Source organism: Plecotus auritus (genome assembly GCF_963455305.1).
Source record: "Plecotus auritus genome assembly, chromosome: 14".
Classification (NCBI taxonomy): Eukaryota; Metazoa; Chordata; class Mammalia; order Chiroptera; family Vespertilionidae; genus Plecotus; species Plecotus auritus.
The window spans coordinates 6,726,902-6,741,640 of NC_137780.1; the positions used below are offsets into that span (position 1 = coordinate 6,726,902).

Below are 14,739 nucleotides of genomic sequence, written 5' to 3' on the forward strand. Positions count from 1 at the left end.
CAACTATGGATTAAAAAGAAAATAAGAGTAGACCATTAGTTAGAACCATCCAACAATTAAACCACTGAACCATTCACTTATTCAAACTTGGATGCAGCTGTAGCAGTTTTTAGACCTTAGAAGAGTATTAAATGCATTTAGTACTTTAAAGACTGAAAAAAAATAAGCGTTCAATAAAGAAGCTAGAAACTGAACAAGCTCAAAAGGGGAGAAATTACTATAACAGAAAACAAACAATAATAAAGAGCAATCAAACTAAAAGCTGATGAAGGAAAAAGAAATGGTAGTCAAAAGGCTCTCCCTTACCCCAATTAAGTGGAAGACACGGGCCCAGAGACCTTCACAGGTGAGCGTCATCCAAGACGCCAAGGACAGAAAACCCTCACAGGACATTCCGAAATATAGAAGAAAAACTCCTGAACTCATTTATTGAAACTAAAGTAGCAATGCGTCCCAAACCAGACAAGAACAAGGACATGCACCAAACAAATCACAGACAATAACGCTTCTGAACATAAATGCAGGTATCCTAAATAAAATATTAGTAAGTCAAACCCAACAATGCGTGTTGATGTGGATGTATGTGTGTGAAATATCTATCGGTCGATTGATAGAGTTTATCCCATGAGTTCTGGTACAATATCTATGAACGTTATTAATGTAATTCTCTGTATTAACTTACAAGTTACGTCTGTCCACATTAAACCACATATACTCATCTATATACTCATCTATATTTGTGCTGTGTATCATATACACTATGTGTGTGCATATATTACACAGTAAATGGTGGCAAAGTTTCTCTCAGAGTCCATTACTCGCTTATGACTGGGGAGACACCCCCCCTAAACTCCCATTAATCTAGAGAGAGCTTACTTACCTGATAAAGAGGAGACTTGACTTGGGGGGTGACGGTGTATTATAGAATTGTACACCTGAAAGCTATATACTTTTATTAACCAAGGTCACCCCAATAAATTCAATAAAAAGGTAAAAAAATAGGGGGGCTATTCCTGCACTAACAAGGGAAGCCCCTTTGGGGGAGGGGCATTTGTCGGAGGCATGCCTGGCGCACGGAGGGTGCCCCACGAATGCCCACGGCCTGGTGACTCAAGGTGGGGGTGAGAGGCGCGCCCACCTGTCCCTCCCGGGCCCTTGCCGCCCAGGGCTGGGCACACGGACACGAAGGGCGGGTGTCGCAGAGGGTCCCCGCTGTCCTTACCTGCTCCGGCCCTTCCCGGGGCCCAGCGGCCAAGGTCGGGCCTGCACGGGCTGGGGGGCTCCAGGCGAAGACGACCCCGAGGGACAGCGGAGGGTCAACCCCTTCTGGCCGCAGCAGCCACCAAGCTGGGGAGGCGGGGGGGCCTGCACAGGCCAGCAACGCCCACCGAGGTCCGCGCGCCCGCAGGGGGGCGCCGGGGAGAGGGCTGGGGCCGCGGCCACTGAAAAGGATGCTGGGAGGGCGTGGGCGGGGCAAGGCCCCGGTGACCTTGACCAGGTGCGCAGCTGGCGCTCCTTGAAGATTCCCACGCGGCAACCCTGGGCCCACCGGTGGCAGGTCGGGCACCTGCACCAGCTCCCCGGGCTCACTGCCACCTGCGTGCCCACCTCCGGTGGCCTGAAGGCGGGGGGAGAAGGCGAGGCCGCGGACAGGTGGTCCTGGGAACCCTGGAAAAGGATTGTCTTTCTTTTTCTTCTTTTTTTTCTCCCTTGGACCAGTTAGCTTTAAACCCAGGAAAACCTCTAGCCTTATTCGCGGTGGAGAGTGACAATAGTGGTAGCTACTGTGTACAGGGGAGGCCTTGGGCTTTGCTATTTCTGTCTCTCGTCTCCTACAATCCCTGGTAGGTGATATTGCCCCCAATTTTATGGATTAGACCGAGAGTTCACATCACGGAGGCTAAATCTTGCCCTGACAACAGGAAACCACCTGAGAGGCGAGTAGCACCGGAAGGTTAAGCAAGATGCCATGGTGGCATCAACAGTAACCAATTAAAACACACACACACAACAAAAACTCAGACCCAGAAATGACTGACGCACAGTCTCTAAGAATATTTATCGGTAAAGGAGAGGTGCTCAAAGATGACCCAACTTCTATTATTGCCTTCACAAATGAAGTGCTGGCTAGCTATACATTCACCGAGACATTTGTTCCATACAGATATAGGTAGGTTTGTGTTATCCAAATGCAAGTTTAACTTGGTTTTGAAACCCCAAAAGTAGAACCTTGAGCTAAATGATAACTTCCCCCACGTGCTTTCTTTTTTATTTTATTTTTTTTTAGTTTTTATTTTTTAAGAAAGCTCTTGGCTTTTTTAAAAATATATATTTTTATTGATTTCAGAGAGGAAGGGAGAGAGCTAGAGAGATAGAAACATCAATGATGAGACAGAATCATTGATTGGCTGCCTCCTGCACATCCCCCATTGGGCGGGATCGAGCCCATAACCCGGGCATGTGCCCTTGGCCAGATCGAACCTGGGACCCTTTAGTCCGCAGACCGACGCTCTACCCACTGAGCCAAACTGGTCAGGGCCCCCACGTGTTTTCAATGTTACAGTCTTAGACGATACATGGACTCAAGTCTGTGTGGGGAATAAGGCCAAGTTAGAAAGTGGACAGGTGCACACCTCACTACCTGCTGTCCCCGCCCCCCCGCCCCCCTCCCCCCCCCCCCCCCCCCCCGCACCAGTATGGGCTGCTGGGGCTGCTGGCCACTCCTCGCTGAAGAGCAGCAGGCCGTCTTCCTCAAAGGCTCTTCAACTGCAGTAACATTGATGCCTCAACTTGCATCTTTAAACACATATTTCAGGGGTTGGGAGCTTCTGGGACCATAACTTTAATGCAGCCTTTCTTATCATAGTCTTTTCACTTTCTCTTACAAAGCAGTGTCAAAGAGTTATTTGCTCTTCATGGAGAGTCAAAGAAATACAAAACAGAGTGGATCAGTAAAAAATACTGGTTACTCAGTAGGACCTTTGTTCGTGCATTAAAATGTAAGCAATATTTTTTCAGCCCTTCATAACTCTCACTCCTACCAGACTTCACTAACTAGAAAGAAAAGCACCTTCCAACAGTGAAGCCGTCCTGGTTAGTGACACTAATTATTTTAAGTGTAACGAGAATATTTTCTAGACCACCAAATTCTTCAAAACACCCTGGTTAAAACCTGAGGACTAAAAGTTCGGTGATTTTTTTGCCTGGCTGGCATATCTCAGTGGTTGAGCATTAACCTGTGAACCAGGAGGTCACAGTTCGATTCCTGGTCAGGGCACATGCCTCGGTTTGGGGCCTGATCCGCGGTAAGGGGTGTGCAGGAGGCAGCTAATCGATGATGAGAATCATCGATTGGCTGCCGTCTGCACGCCCCCTACTGGGGATCGAGCCTGCAACCCGGGTATGTGCCCTGACCGGGAATCGAACCCGGGACCCTTACAGTCCGCAAGCCGACACTCTATTCACTGAACCACACCGGCTAGGCCAGCAAGGGGAATTTTAATTTCAGGCTTTTTCCTTCATAAGCAGCTGTACTGCAGAGCACCTGTCAGCCACAGATCGGGACAATAATGGCAATAATGAGGCCGGGGTCTGATTTCCCGTGCTCTGTCACTGTCTGCGTGAGCCTGAACAGGCGACTTGGCTTTGCTGCGCCTGCTTTCCTCGTCTGTAAAACGCAATGAGAAGAGCCTTGAGGAGTTGGTGGCAGATTCGATAACATGATGCACGGGAAGCCCGTAGCACCCCGCCTGGTCTCAACAGCTGAGAGGCATTGTGTGTTCTTATTTTTATTTGTTGGTTTGTTTTTCTTTCACATAAAGAGTTTGAAGCCTCTTAGTGTGATGAGTTACGACTGGTCTCCTCCAGCTGGTTCGTTTCCCTCCCTCTGGCCACGTCTAAGGAGGAAGACTACTTACACTGGGGCGGAACAAGACAGATTTGGGGGACAGCTGTGTAGGGGGGAGCCATTTAATGAGCAAGCCTTATTTTTACCCAGCTTTTCTGCATGTTAGCTCCTCGACTTGGATACAGCAGCCCGCCCGGTAAAGTAATGTTGCTGCTCACCGCACAGGGCGAGTCGTATAACGCCTCCTGCCACCAGCATGCTCAAATTCTGTCTTGATTGATTTCTTGTTTCATGCCAATTTTAATTTCTTTTTTTTAAACATATTTTTTATTGATTTCAGAGAGGAAGGGAGAGGGAGAGAGAGATAGATACATCAGTGATGAGAGAGAATCATGGATCGGCTGCCTCCTGCACGCCCCCTACTGGGGATTGAGCCCACATCCCAGGCATGTGCCCTTGACCGGGAATCAAACCATGACCTCCTGGTTCATAGGTCGAAGCTCAAACACTGAGCCACACTGGCCGGGTGCTAATTTTCTTTTCTAATGATACTTCAAGATCGTTTAGGAACAAAACGCTTGTCTCACCTACCTTATTCCCTTTTCCCTTGAAACCTTCACAGCATCTGCCAGGATGTCAGGGAGCTAAAAATCCACTCAATAATACCTCATATGCCAAAGCTCAACGGGTGTTTGTTGAATGAATGAATGAATGAATGAATGAGCACTCCCTGTCTCAGAAATGGATCTTATTGATCTCCAGTCCTCCATTCAACAGCTGGGTGAATGAGGATACACCAGACACAGGATAAAAATGTAAACAATGAAATGAGACATAAACACAGTAGAATGGGATGAAGCGTTTGGTATGTAAGTGATTTCTCTACTTTTCGTGGGGAAATCTGACTCCTTATCCTCTCATTCAGTTAGCCGAGGCGGGTGGATATGTATTTGAAATGGACATTTCCCACAGGCCTTCCCTCTAGGATTTTTACTTTTGTCACCTTTCAAAAGCTCCCTGTTTCTTCGGTAGCTGTAAGGCAAGCCACAAGATGGCAAAATTTAATATTAAAAAAACAACAACCATAGCATCCACTTAAACGGATGAGAGAAAATCATTCTGAGAGAAAGCCTCTTCTAGGGCGTTCAGTACTGTTAGCTGCTGTCTGCACACAGCAAACGTCGATTTCTGCTAACTAATGGTGGCAATTAAGGCCAAGTCGTAGGCTTAACAAAGTGGTTGCTTACTCTGGCATGTATGCTAATTAGTTTTCCTGCCATGCTTAATTTTCCCCTCCAGTTCAGGAGGGTGCTCCCACAGCCTGAGATGGAGCAGCCCCTGTATTGTGAAATCCATCTTCCTGGCCACAGAGGACAACCTGGCTGGCAGTGACCAGTGGGTGACCAGTGAGATGCTGCTGAAAGAACCCAAAATGAACAAACAAATTGCACAAAAACCCCAGCCGGTAACCTTCAGCATCACTAGTCTCAGGATCATCATTTGTAAAGTGGGCATATGGTTTGGAATGGAAGGTAACCACTTATGCAGTGCACTACCATAGTGCATGGAATATAACGGTAATCGCTTGTGCAGTGCACTTACCATAGTGCATGGAATATAATGGTAATCACTTATGCAGTGCACTTACCATAGTGCATGGAATATAATGGTAATCGCTTATGCAGTGCACTTACCATAATGGTAATCACTTATGCAGTGCACTACCATAGTGCATGGAATATAACGGTAATCGCTTATGCAGTGCACTTACCATAATGGTAATCGCTTATGCAGTGCACTTACCATAATGGTAATCACTTATGCAGTGCACTTACCATAGTGCATGGAATATAATGGTAATCGCTTATGCAGTGCACTTACTATAGTGCATGGAATATAACCGTAATCACTTATGCAGTGCACTTACCATAATGGTAATCGCTTATGCAGTGCACTTACCATAGTGCATGGAATATAACAGTAATCGCTTATGCAGTGCACTTACCATAATGGTAATCGCTTATGCAGTGCACTTACCATAATGGTAATCGCTTATGCAGTGCACTTACCATAGTGCATGGAATATAATGGTAATCGCTTATGCAGTGCACTTACCATAGTGCATGGAATATAACGGTAATCGCTTATGCAGTGCACTTACCATAATGGTAATCGCTTATGCAGTGCACTTACCATAATGGTAATCACTTATGCAGTGCACTTACCATAGTGTATGTCAGGGGTCCTTTAAACTATGGCCCACGGGCCACATGCGGCCCGCCAAGGACATTTATCCAGCCCGCCGGGTGCCGCTGCCTGTCCTGCTTAGCAGCCGACTCGTCCCGGGCCTGCAGTGCGCATAGGAATTTGTTCATAGTGTTTTTTTTTAAACTATAGTCCGGCCCTCCAACAGTCTGAGGGACAGTGAACTGGCCCCCTGTTTAAAAAGTTTGAGGACCCCTGGTGTATGTCATAGGTTTATACACATTTCAGGGTTGTAGAAGGTCGTCCATCAGCTCAAGTAAACTTACCATAAAGCAATGCTTTCCTGCTAAATGCATGGAATATAACGGTAATCGCTTATGCAGTGCACTTACCATAGGGGTAATCACCTATGCCGTGCACTTACCATAGGGGTAATCATTTGTGCAGTGCATGTGCGATAGTGCATGGAATATAACGGTAATCGCTTAGGCAGTGCATGTACCAGAGTTTATGGAATATAACTGCTCAAGAAATGTCAGCCATTGCCATCATGGTAATTGTAAAATACACTGTTGGGGTGAGGAGGGTGGAAGTCTCATTTATTCGTGTATCTTTAGCAGAAACACATGAAGAGTGAGAGAAAGGGAGGGGAAAAGGGTGAAGGTCACAGGCTCCATGAAATGACTCTTCCCTTTGCTTCTCCCCTATTTTATGTCCGATTACTAAACTCACCAAGTAATTGAGGCATGTGAACTGAAGAGGTAAAAGGCAGTGACGGGGCGAGACTATGTTCACACTGATGTATTGTCAAAATAAGGGCTGTCCAGGCTGCCCAAAAGCACAAAGGCAGCATTTCAGAGCTATAATATTGGGGGAGGTGTGGTGAGGCTTCGTTGAATCTCTGAGGGCCACTGAGGTCCCAGTGGGCATGATGGATAGAAGGATGGTTGGATGCATGGGTGGATGGATGCATGGGTGGATGGATGCATGGGTGAATGGGTGGGTGGATGGATGCATGTGTGGATGGATGCATGTGTGGGTGAATGCATGGGTGGGTGGATGCATGGATGAATGGGTGGGTGGATGAATTCATGGGTGGATGAATGCATGGATGGATGCATGGGTGGGTGGATGGATGGATGCATGGGTGGGTGAATGCATGGATGGATGGATGCATGGATGGATGGATACATGTGTGTGTGGATGCATGGATGAATGGCTGGGTGGATGGATACATGGGTGTGTGGATGCATGGATGAATGGGTGGGTGGATGAATGCATGGGTGGATGGATGCATGGGTGGATGGATGGATAGATGCATGCATGAATGGGTGGGTGGATGGATGCAGGGTGGGTGGGTGCATGGGTGGGTGGATGCATGGATGGGTGAGTGGATGCATGGATGAATGGGTGGGTGGATGAATGCGTGGGTGGGTGGATGCATGGGTGGATGGATACATGGGTGGATGGATGCATGGATACATGGATGGATAGATGGATACATGGATGGATGGATGGATGGATGGATGGATGGATGGATGGATGGATGCAAGGGTGGATGAATACATGGATGGATGCATGCAAGCATGCATGGGTGGATGAATGCATGGATGGAAACAGAGGTAGAGAAATAGACATGTGTGTGCTCCTTGAGGGCTGAGAGCAACAGCTTCATTCTATTACACTTTATATACTCACTGTGGTGCCGGGCAGAGATTTTAGAAACTTTTATGATATAAATGAATAAATGAGTAAATTACATACAAGTGAATAAACAGTTGGATTAACAAGCAATTTAATCAGCTAATAGATGCACTCTGTCCATCCATTCACTGTTAGAGTGAATTTATGAGTATATGTCATAGGCTTATACACATTTCAGGGTTGTAGAAGGTCGTCCATCAGCTCAAGTAAACTTACCATAAAGCAATGCTTTCCTGCCTAAAGGACAGTCCTCAAAGATGAAAATCAAACACTGCCTAGAAGATGACGTATAAATGTACAGCTCTAGCCCAGAACTCTCTCCTCAGACCCTTCTATCTTGCTACCTTTGAAAGATTTCACCTCAACTGACCAACTGATACTCAAAGTCAACGCATCTGTGGTGGGGACCGATCCCCATTCACCAGAACCCACCTAGACTACATCCTCCATCCAGCCTTCCTTGGGGCTGGGGGTGGCTGTACTGATGAGTCCTAAGCAAAGTGAGAAGTGATGCGTGTTGGTTCCAAACCTGACCCCTTCAAAGGCGTGTCCTGGGATCCTCCTGCTCTCTTCCCACCTGCTGACTGAATGGAGCGAGTCCTAAAGACCTTGGATAGGAAGAGCTACAAGATGGGAGGAGCCTGGGTCTCCCAAGTCCAAGAGTGGCTTGAGAGAGCGAGAGCAAAGCAGGGATAGGGCTAGGGAGGGCAAGAGCTCCCACAGAGGCCCGGTTGTATGTGGTTGAAACGGTGTCAAGGGAGGGAGCGGGCAGACTTCCTTACCTGCTTAACCGGATGTGGAGACGAAGGGGATGCGTGAGTGATGAGGCTTAAAAGCTGTCAGCAAGCCCGGCCCGTGTGGCCATGCTGTGTGCCAGAGCCGGGAAATGTGAACAGTGAGTACTAGTAAATGGCTAACAACTAGCCCTGGAGAAGGAAGGCGGGTGGGACAGTGAGGGAGCAGGAGGGAATGAACCTGTAGTATTTGCCAATTTCTGTGGTGTCAATACTCCCACCGGAGCCAGTTTCAAGCTACCACCGAGACATCGCTGAACACGAAGATGGGAAAGACGCACGGTAGCGTGCTGTTCTACAGTATTTCCGCCATGGACACAATAGACATAACCTTGAGGACAAAGAAGATGGTCAAATAATTAGGAGGTGATGAATTTTGACTATATATTACCTTTGTTTTCAACATTATTTATTTAACTGTAAGCTTACATAACCAGCTTGAAGGATAGCTGTGTTTAACAACTGCTTAGCAAAATCCTTTAGAAATGGAACAGTTGCCTCTCACAAGCCTGTAGAAGCCAGCACCGGCGCACCACCGGCCAGGAAGGGAGAACGTGTGGGCAGCACGTGGTGTCCTGGGGGTCAAGTTCACAGAACAGGAAGGTATTCTTGGGGCATCTAGAGCTGTCTGGGCAGAATTGAACAGGAGCAGAAATGATCACTCAGAGGGTGGGGCAGAGCCTGGAAGATGCTGTTCTGTGGCTGTGTCGATCCTGTTTCTATCCCTGATCGCCCAGAGCAACTGAATGCCAGTCCAAGGTGTTAGTATCCGATCTTTTCCCTCGACAGACGCCGCCGGGCGCAATATGTCCATCACATGCAGAGCCCCTGGCGACAAGGACACTGCTCCCTGCTCCCAGCCAGCGCGCAGCTAAGGCCTGCCCCCCCCCCTCCCCCTAGGAATGCCGGGTCCTGAAGAGCCGCCCCTCTGCTCAGCTCACCGTCCCCTCGGCCTGGAATGAGACAAGGCTCAGGGCACATGCCAGGCCTCCCCAAACGTGATGGCGGCTTTCTGCCGGAACCTGGGGAGCAGAGGCAAACCGAGACGGCCAGCATGGAGAGGCAGCCCCAGAGCCGGGGTCCGGATTTCCTCTGCCTGAGCCCATCTTGCAAGAGAGCAGCGAAGGGCAAGAAGGGAGAGGGTTACGGGATGGGTCTGTTGTCTTGGGCACCTCTCTGGCAGCATTCCTCTCTCCTAGAGAGGCACAGAGCTGTCGGCACGGTGACAACTTTATTCCACGCGGGTGCCGTTACCAGGCCTAAAAATAGCAAGGAAAGGGGAGATTTTTCTCAGAGGACTGAGCCCCATTCCCCCGCGTCTCACGTCTGAGACGCTCTGCTCCCGGGATCGAGGGTGGAGAGGAAGGAAGCGAAGATGCACGGGACGCTGCCGTGGGTGACAGTGAGCAGCTTTTGCCCTTTTAGTCTGTCACCCTCCAACTCGGTGTACGGAGGGCGAGATTTGCTGAGCAGCCATGAGGAGTGCCTTTATCACAGCCACACGCCAAGGGGAGACGGCATCACCCCCACTTCGGAGCTGGGGAAGCTGAGTCTCAGGAGGGCTGCCCAAGATCCCGCAGCCCAGAGCCTTCTGCTCACAAACGCGTGCGGAGTTGCTTGCTGTGAAAGACGACAGGTGGGCGGAGCCACGCTTCTGAGACCGCCCCACGCCTGCTGCCTTTTCTCCCCTTTTCCTTCTCGCATCCGCTGCCCCCCCCCCCCCCCCCGCCTCACCCTTCAGGAATACAACAGTGGTCCAGGCCTGGGGTCCAAAAGACTCTTGTTGGAGCCTAGGCCCCAGGACTTGCTAATACCTGTGACCAGGGGTCCTCAAACTTTTTAAACGGGGGGGCCAGTTCACTGCCCCTCAGACCGTGGGAGGGCCGGACTATAGTTTAAAAAAAAAAACTATGAACAAATTCCTATGCGCACTGCGGGCCCGGGATGCGTCGGCTGCTAAGCAGGACAGGCAGTGGCACCCGGCGGGCCGGATACATGTCCTCGGCGGGCCGCATGTGGCCCGCGGGCCGTAGTTTGAACACCCCTGCCTGTGACTTTGGCTCCTGTGTGTAACCTCTATAAGCGTCAGGGTTTCGGCGATCACTTGGGGACGGGCGTAGTTCCTACTTCAACATGTTGTGGGGATTCGATGAGAGCATGCGTGTCCTGTGCTACGCACACGGCCTGACACAGGGCAGGTGCTCACATTGGCTGGAGAACATGGCATCAAGAGAGGTCTCGGGTCCCAGCCTGCCCTGCACTCAGGACACGACAGCCGGGAGGGCAGCGGGGTGCAGGGGTCGTCCCTCCTCCCCACGTGGCCCGGTGAGTCCCCCCCTTCCAGGCCCTGGCCCCGGATTGGCACGGGGCCCAGGGAGGGTGGCAAGGAAGCTCAGCCCTGCAGGGCTGGTAGGCTAACGGCGGGCGGGGCGCTCTTCGAAGCTCTTTGCAAACACGAACACATCTCGTCTGTGTCAAAAGTCCGTGCAGAGGGACCACGGTTCCTGCCACTTGGCCAAGTGAAAGCAGGCCTCGGTGCCATCCCAGGGCCTGCGCCGACGCTGTGGGCGCAGCAGGCCAGGCCCGCAGCTCGGCCGCCCTGGGAGAAGGGCCCGGGTCACCCACACCGCCCTCCGGTGCGGCCTGTGCCCCGAGAACCTCTGTCCTGGGGCCCAGGCTCAGGCCCGGCAGGGACAGCTCCCGTCACCTGGGGTGCTGCTCCCTGTGAGATCCGCCCGCGGGCCACGCCTCCGTCCCCCTCTCCTCCCTCCCTCTGGCCGTTTCGGTGCGAGAAGCAATGAGGAGGGACAAAGCCGGCCCAGCAGATGGGGCCACGTGAGCGGGAGCACAGCGGGGTGAAGGTCCGCCCTGACCAGCAGCGGGGCGCTGCTCAGCCAGCAAGCAGACAGGGCGGCCGCCGGGGGCTGTGAGGACCGGACAGAAGCACAGCACAGACAGCTCCGCACCTCGGGGAGTGGCTACGGTGACTACTGGCCACGTCCCCGGAGCACTGGCGTCTGGCAGGTCCCCCGGGGAAGATGCACCTGCCCGGAGCCTCCCCGTCCCTGATCGGTACAGCGGGGGGGTGGGGGGGGGGGAGAACAGCCTGCTTTGTGGGGTCCTGGTGCCAGCGGGTGAGATCCTGGCCAACGCGGCACGGGCTCCGCTCTCTGATCCTCACAGTCAGCTCCCCCGGGGATTGAAAAGCAGCTCCAACTCCCAACCAACTCCTTGGGTTTTTTTTTTTTTTTTTTAATATATTTTATTGACTTTTTACAGAGAGGAAGGGAGAGGGCTAGAGAGTTAGAAACATCGATGAGAGAAACATCGATCAGCTGCCTCCTGCACACCTCCTACTGGGGACGTGCCCGCAACCAAGGTACATGCCCTTGACCGGAATCGAACCTGGGACCCCTCAGTCCGCAGGCCGACGCTCTATCCACTGAGCCACACCGGTGAGGGCTCCTTGGGGTTTTGTGTTGTTCCCCAGCACAGCTTGGGGGAGGGAAGCGGTGGGTGCCTCTCTTTCTGAAACCTAAGCACTGCCCCCGAGGCGCTGGCAGCGTCACAGCTTTCAAAGGGCCCCTGGGATCGGCCTCCCACGGCACAGCGGGTGCGGCTGGCGCCCGGGGACCGACCACGCGCTTCCGCAAAGCCTCTGTTTGAAACCCGTCTTCTCCAAAAGTTGATGGCACCAACCAAGCTTCCATCGGACCCTCAGCTATCTTGCCAGCACTCAGATGGGACGGGACGGACACGGGTTTCAATGTTTTTTATTTTTTGTCAATTCTCACCCGAGGACATTTTTCCCCATTGATTTTGAGAGAGAATGGAAGGGAGGAGGGGAGAGAGAGAGAGAGAGAGAGAGAGAGAGAGAGAGAGAGAGAGAAACATCAACGTGAGAGAGACACATCGATTGGCTGCCTCCCGCACACGCCCCCGATCGGGGCCGGGGACTGAGTCCACAGCCCAGGTACGTGCCCTTGACTGGAACTGAACCCAGGACCCTTCAGTCCGCAGGCCAAGGCTCTAACCACGGAGCCAAACCCGCAAGGGCGGACACGGGGTGTTTGAAGTCAGACAATGTGGCTTCCAAGGCAGGTTTGTGACTGCTGTGTGACTATAGGTAGGTCACCGGCCCTCTCTGGGTTTCAGCTGTCTCCCTTAGAGGAAAAGAACAGCATCAACTTCTTAGGCTCGAGAGGAGGGTCAGAGGAGGAGGAGTGAAAGCAGAGTGTATAATGGTAAGCACTGTGTGACTGTGAATTGCTGTCATTGGCCGCTAAGAGAAATCGCGAATTTAATGCCTCCGTCATGGTAAATAGACTCTCTCAGGAAGTGGATATCTCTGTGTTCATCTTCCTTATAAATCTGAATTTCCATTAGAGCAGTCCCTGTGTCCTGGTGTCCACTATTATAAGCTCTTTCAAATCTTTCTGGGAGGAGGTAAGTATGCAGCTAAACCAAACAGCTCCACGGGGAGAATGAGCTGGACCCCGTACGCCCTGCACCCACTGTATTTGTGAGGCGGCTGTGGAGCCAGATCTGCTGCCGGCAGCCTGGACACAAGGCTTGTGTCTCTGGATGAAGGTCCACTCGGGAATGACGTCAAAGACCAGGCCGGCCAGCCCTAACGGCAACTCTGTCCCAACCACACTTACCCAGCCGGGCCCACGGGGCCGGCCCAGGGGAAGCCTGCTCCCCAAAATACCACCTCGAAGTCCCCTGTCTCATAGCTTCAGCCTGAAGGCAGAAGTCTGCATTTTGTTTTTCTGTAGAATTTTTAGAAGCAAAATGCCTTTTTGAAACCCTGCCCTTCTCTGCCTACCAGTTCACCAACCCTATGGAGACGCATCCAGCCAGGGACGAGGCTTACACGAGACAGCCAGGTGGGCGAGATACACAAGCTGTCCCTGCGCTTTGACGTAGCACACGCGTGTCCCACAAACACCGTTCCTGAGCCTGAGTCACAGGGCACAGGTGGGAGCTGGGTGCATGCACAACAGCCCGTGTGTGAAACAGGAGGAAAGAGGGGACGTGGGGGCGGGGGAATAAGATCAAAAATCACGGTGCCCAATCTGAGCATCCTATACATCTCAGCCTTTATGTCACTGACAACTTCCTGCCACAACTCCTCCTCAAAACGGAGAGGGTGTCACGGGGAAAACCCTTGGGTTAAGCAGGATGAACGACGCGGCATTGTAACATGAAGCTGTTGCTATGTCGTCTCCTTTCTGAGCTGCCGAATGCCCACCATTCAGAGCGGCCTCGGGACAGACAGCTGGGGGTTCCTTGCAAGACGCGGCTTTGGCGAGGGCCGGCCAGTGGGTTTGCACTCGGGGGCTGCGATGGCTTTGGCTGGTAACACCTTGAACGTGGAGTCCATGTTTCTCAAAGTCATTTTTCCCTGGTCCCCCCCCACTTCCCAGCCCACCCCACCCCACGTCCGTGACTTTGGGCAACTTTGTTAGCAACACGCTGCCCCAAACCCAGCGCAGGGTGTCACTAAGCCGGGCTCTCACAAAGCTGGCCACAGCGAAGGCCCTGGCACACCTTCCGGACCCTCCGCGGAGGTGAAGGGCGTGGCCGGCCCTGGCAGGGAGGAAACAGAGCCTTGGGCAGCCCAGGCCCTCGGAGGCCCTCAGTGGGTCCCACAGACTCAGCCTGACTCCGGGTCGTCCGTTCCGTAGCAGGACCTTCGGGCCTCCCAGCCCCCACTCCCACGGTCCAGGAAACCAGAGCGGACCAGCTGGGAGCTGTGAGATGAAGCAGACTTGGGAAACAGCGATTTTTGCTCAGGATCGGTCTGTGTTTGCTCGCCCCCCTCCCCGGGGCCCCGCTGCTCAGGGGGATCTACAGCCCAGGTGCGGGTGTGAACGCAGAACGCAACCTGTGGTCCACAGGTGACAGCACACGGCGGTTAACTCGGCTCCCGCTGCCGCCGCTCCGTCCCTTCCGAGGCAGTCAGTGTCGGCCAGGTCTCCTTCTCACATCCCCACCCCGTCCCTTCTCCAGGCGCCCGCAGAAGTGACTGCTCAGCCTCGGCGCGCTCCCGTCCAGTCTCTGACGATGATGTGCGTGGTCTCTGAGTTAAGAGCTCACTAAAGTGTAGATCATGCTGAAGGCAAAAAGAAGGGGGAGAGGAGGCGTTAGTGAAAGCCCGCAGGGGCCTGGCACTGGCCCTCCAAA

At 52.2% G+C, this 14,739-nt stretch overlaps 1 protein-coding gene across 3 annotated transcripts in view; it reads right to left on the minus strand.

Annotated features, from left to right (window-relative positions):
* Positions 1-13,630: 13,630 nt before the first annotated feature.
* CNIH3 (cornichon family AMPA receptor auxiliary protein 3) overlaps positions 13,631-14,739 on the minus strand; it is a 137,872-nt gene continuing 136,763 nt past the window's right edge. For all 3 annotated transcript variants that reach the window (XM_080650988.1, XM_080650989.1, XM_080650990.1), the window contains one exon: positions 13,631-14,668. In XM_080650988.1, coding sequence (XP_080507114.1) covers positions 14,641-14,668 — 28 coding nt within the window. In that variant the 3' untranslated portion in view covers positions 13,631-14,640. The remainder of the gene's footprint in view (positions 14,669-14,739) is intronic.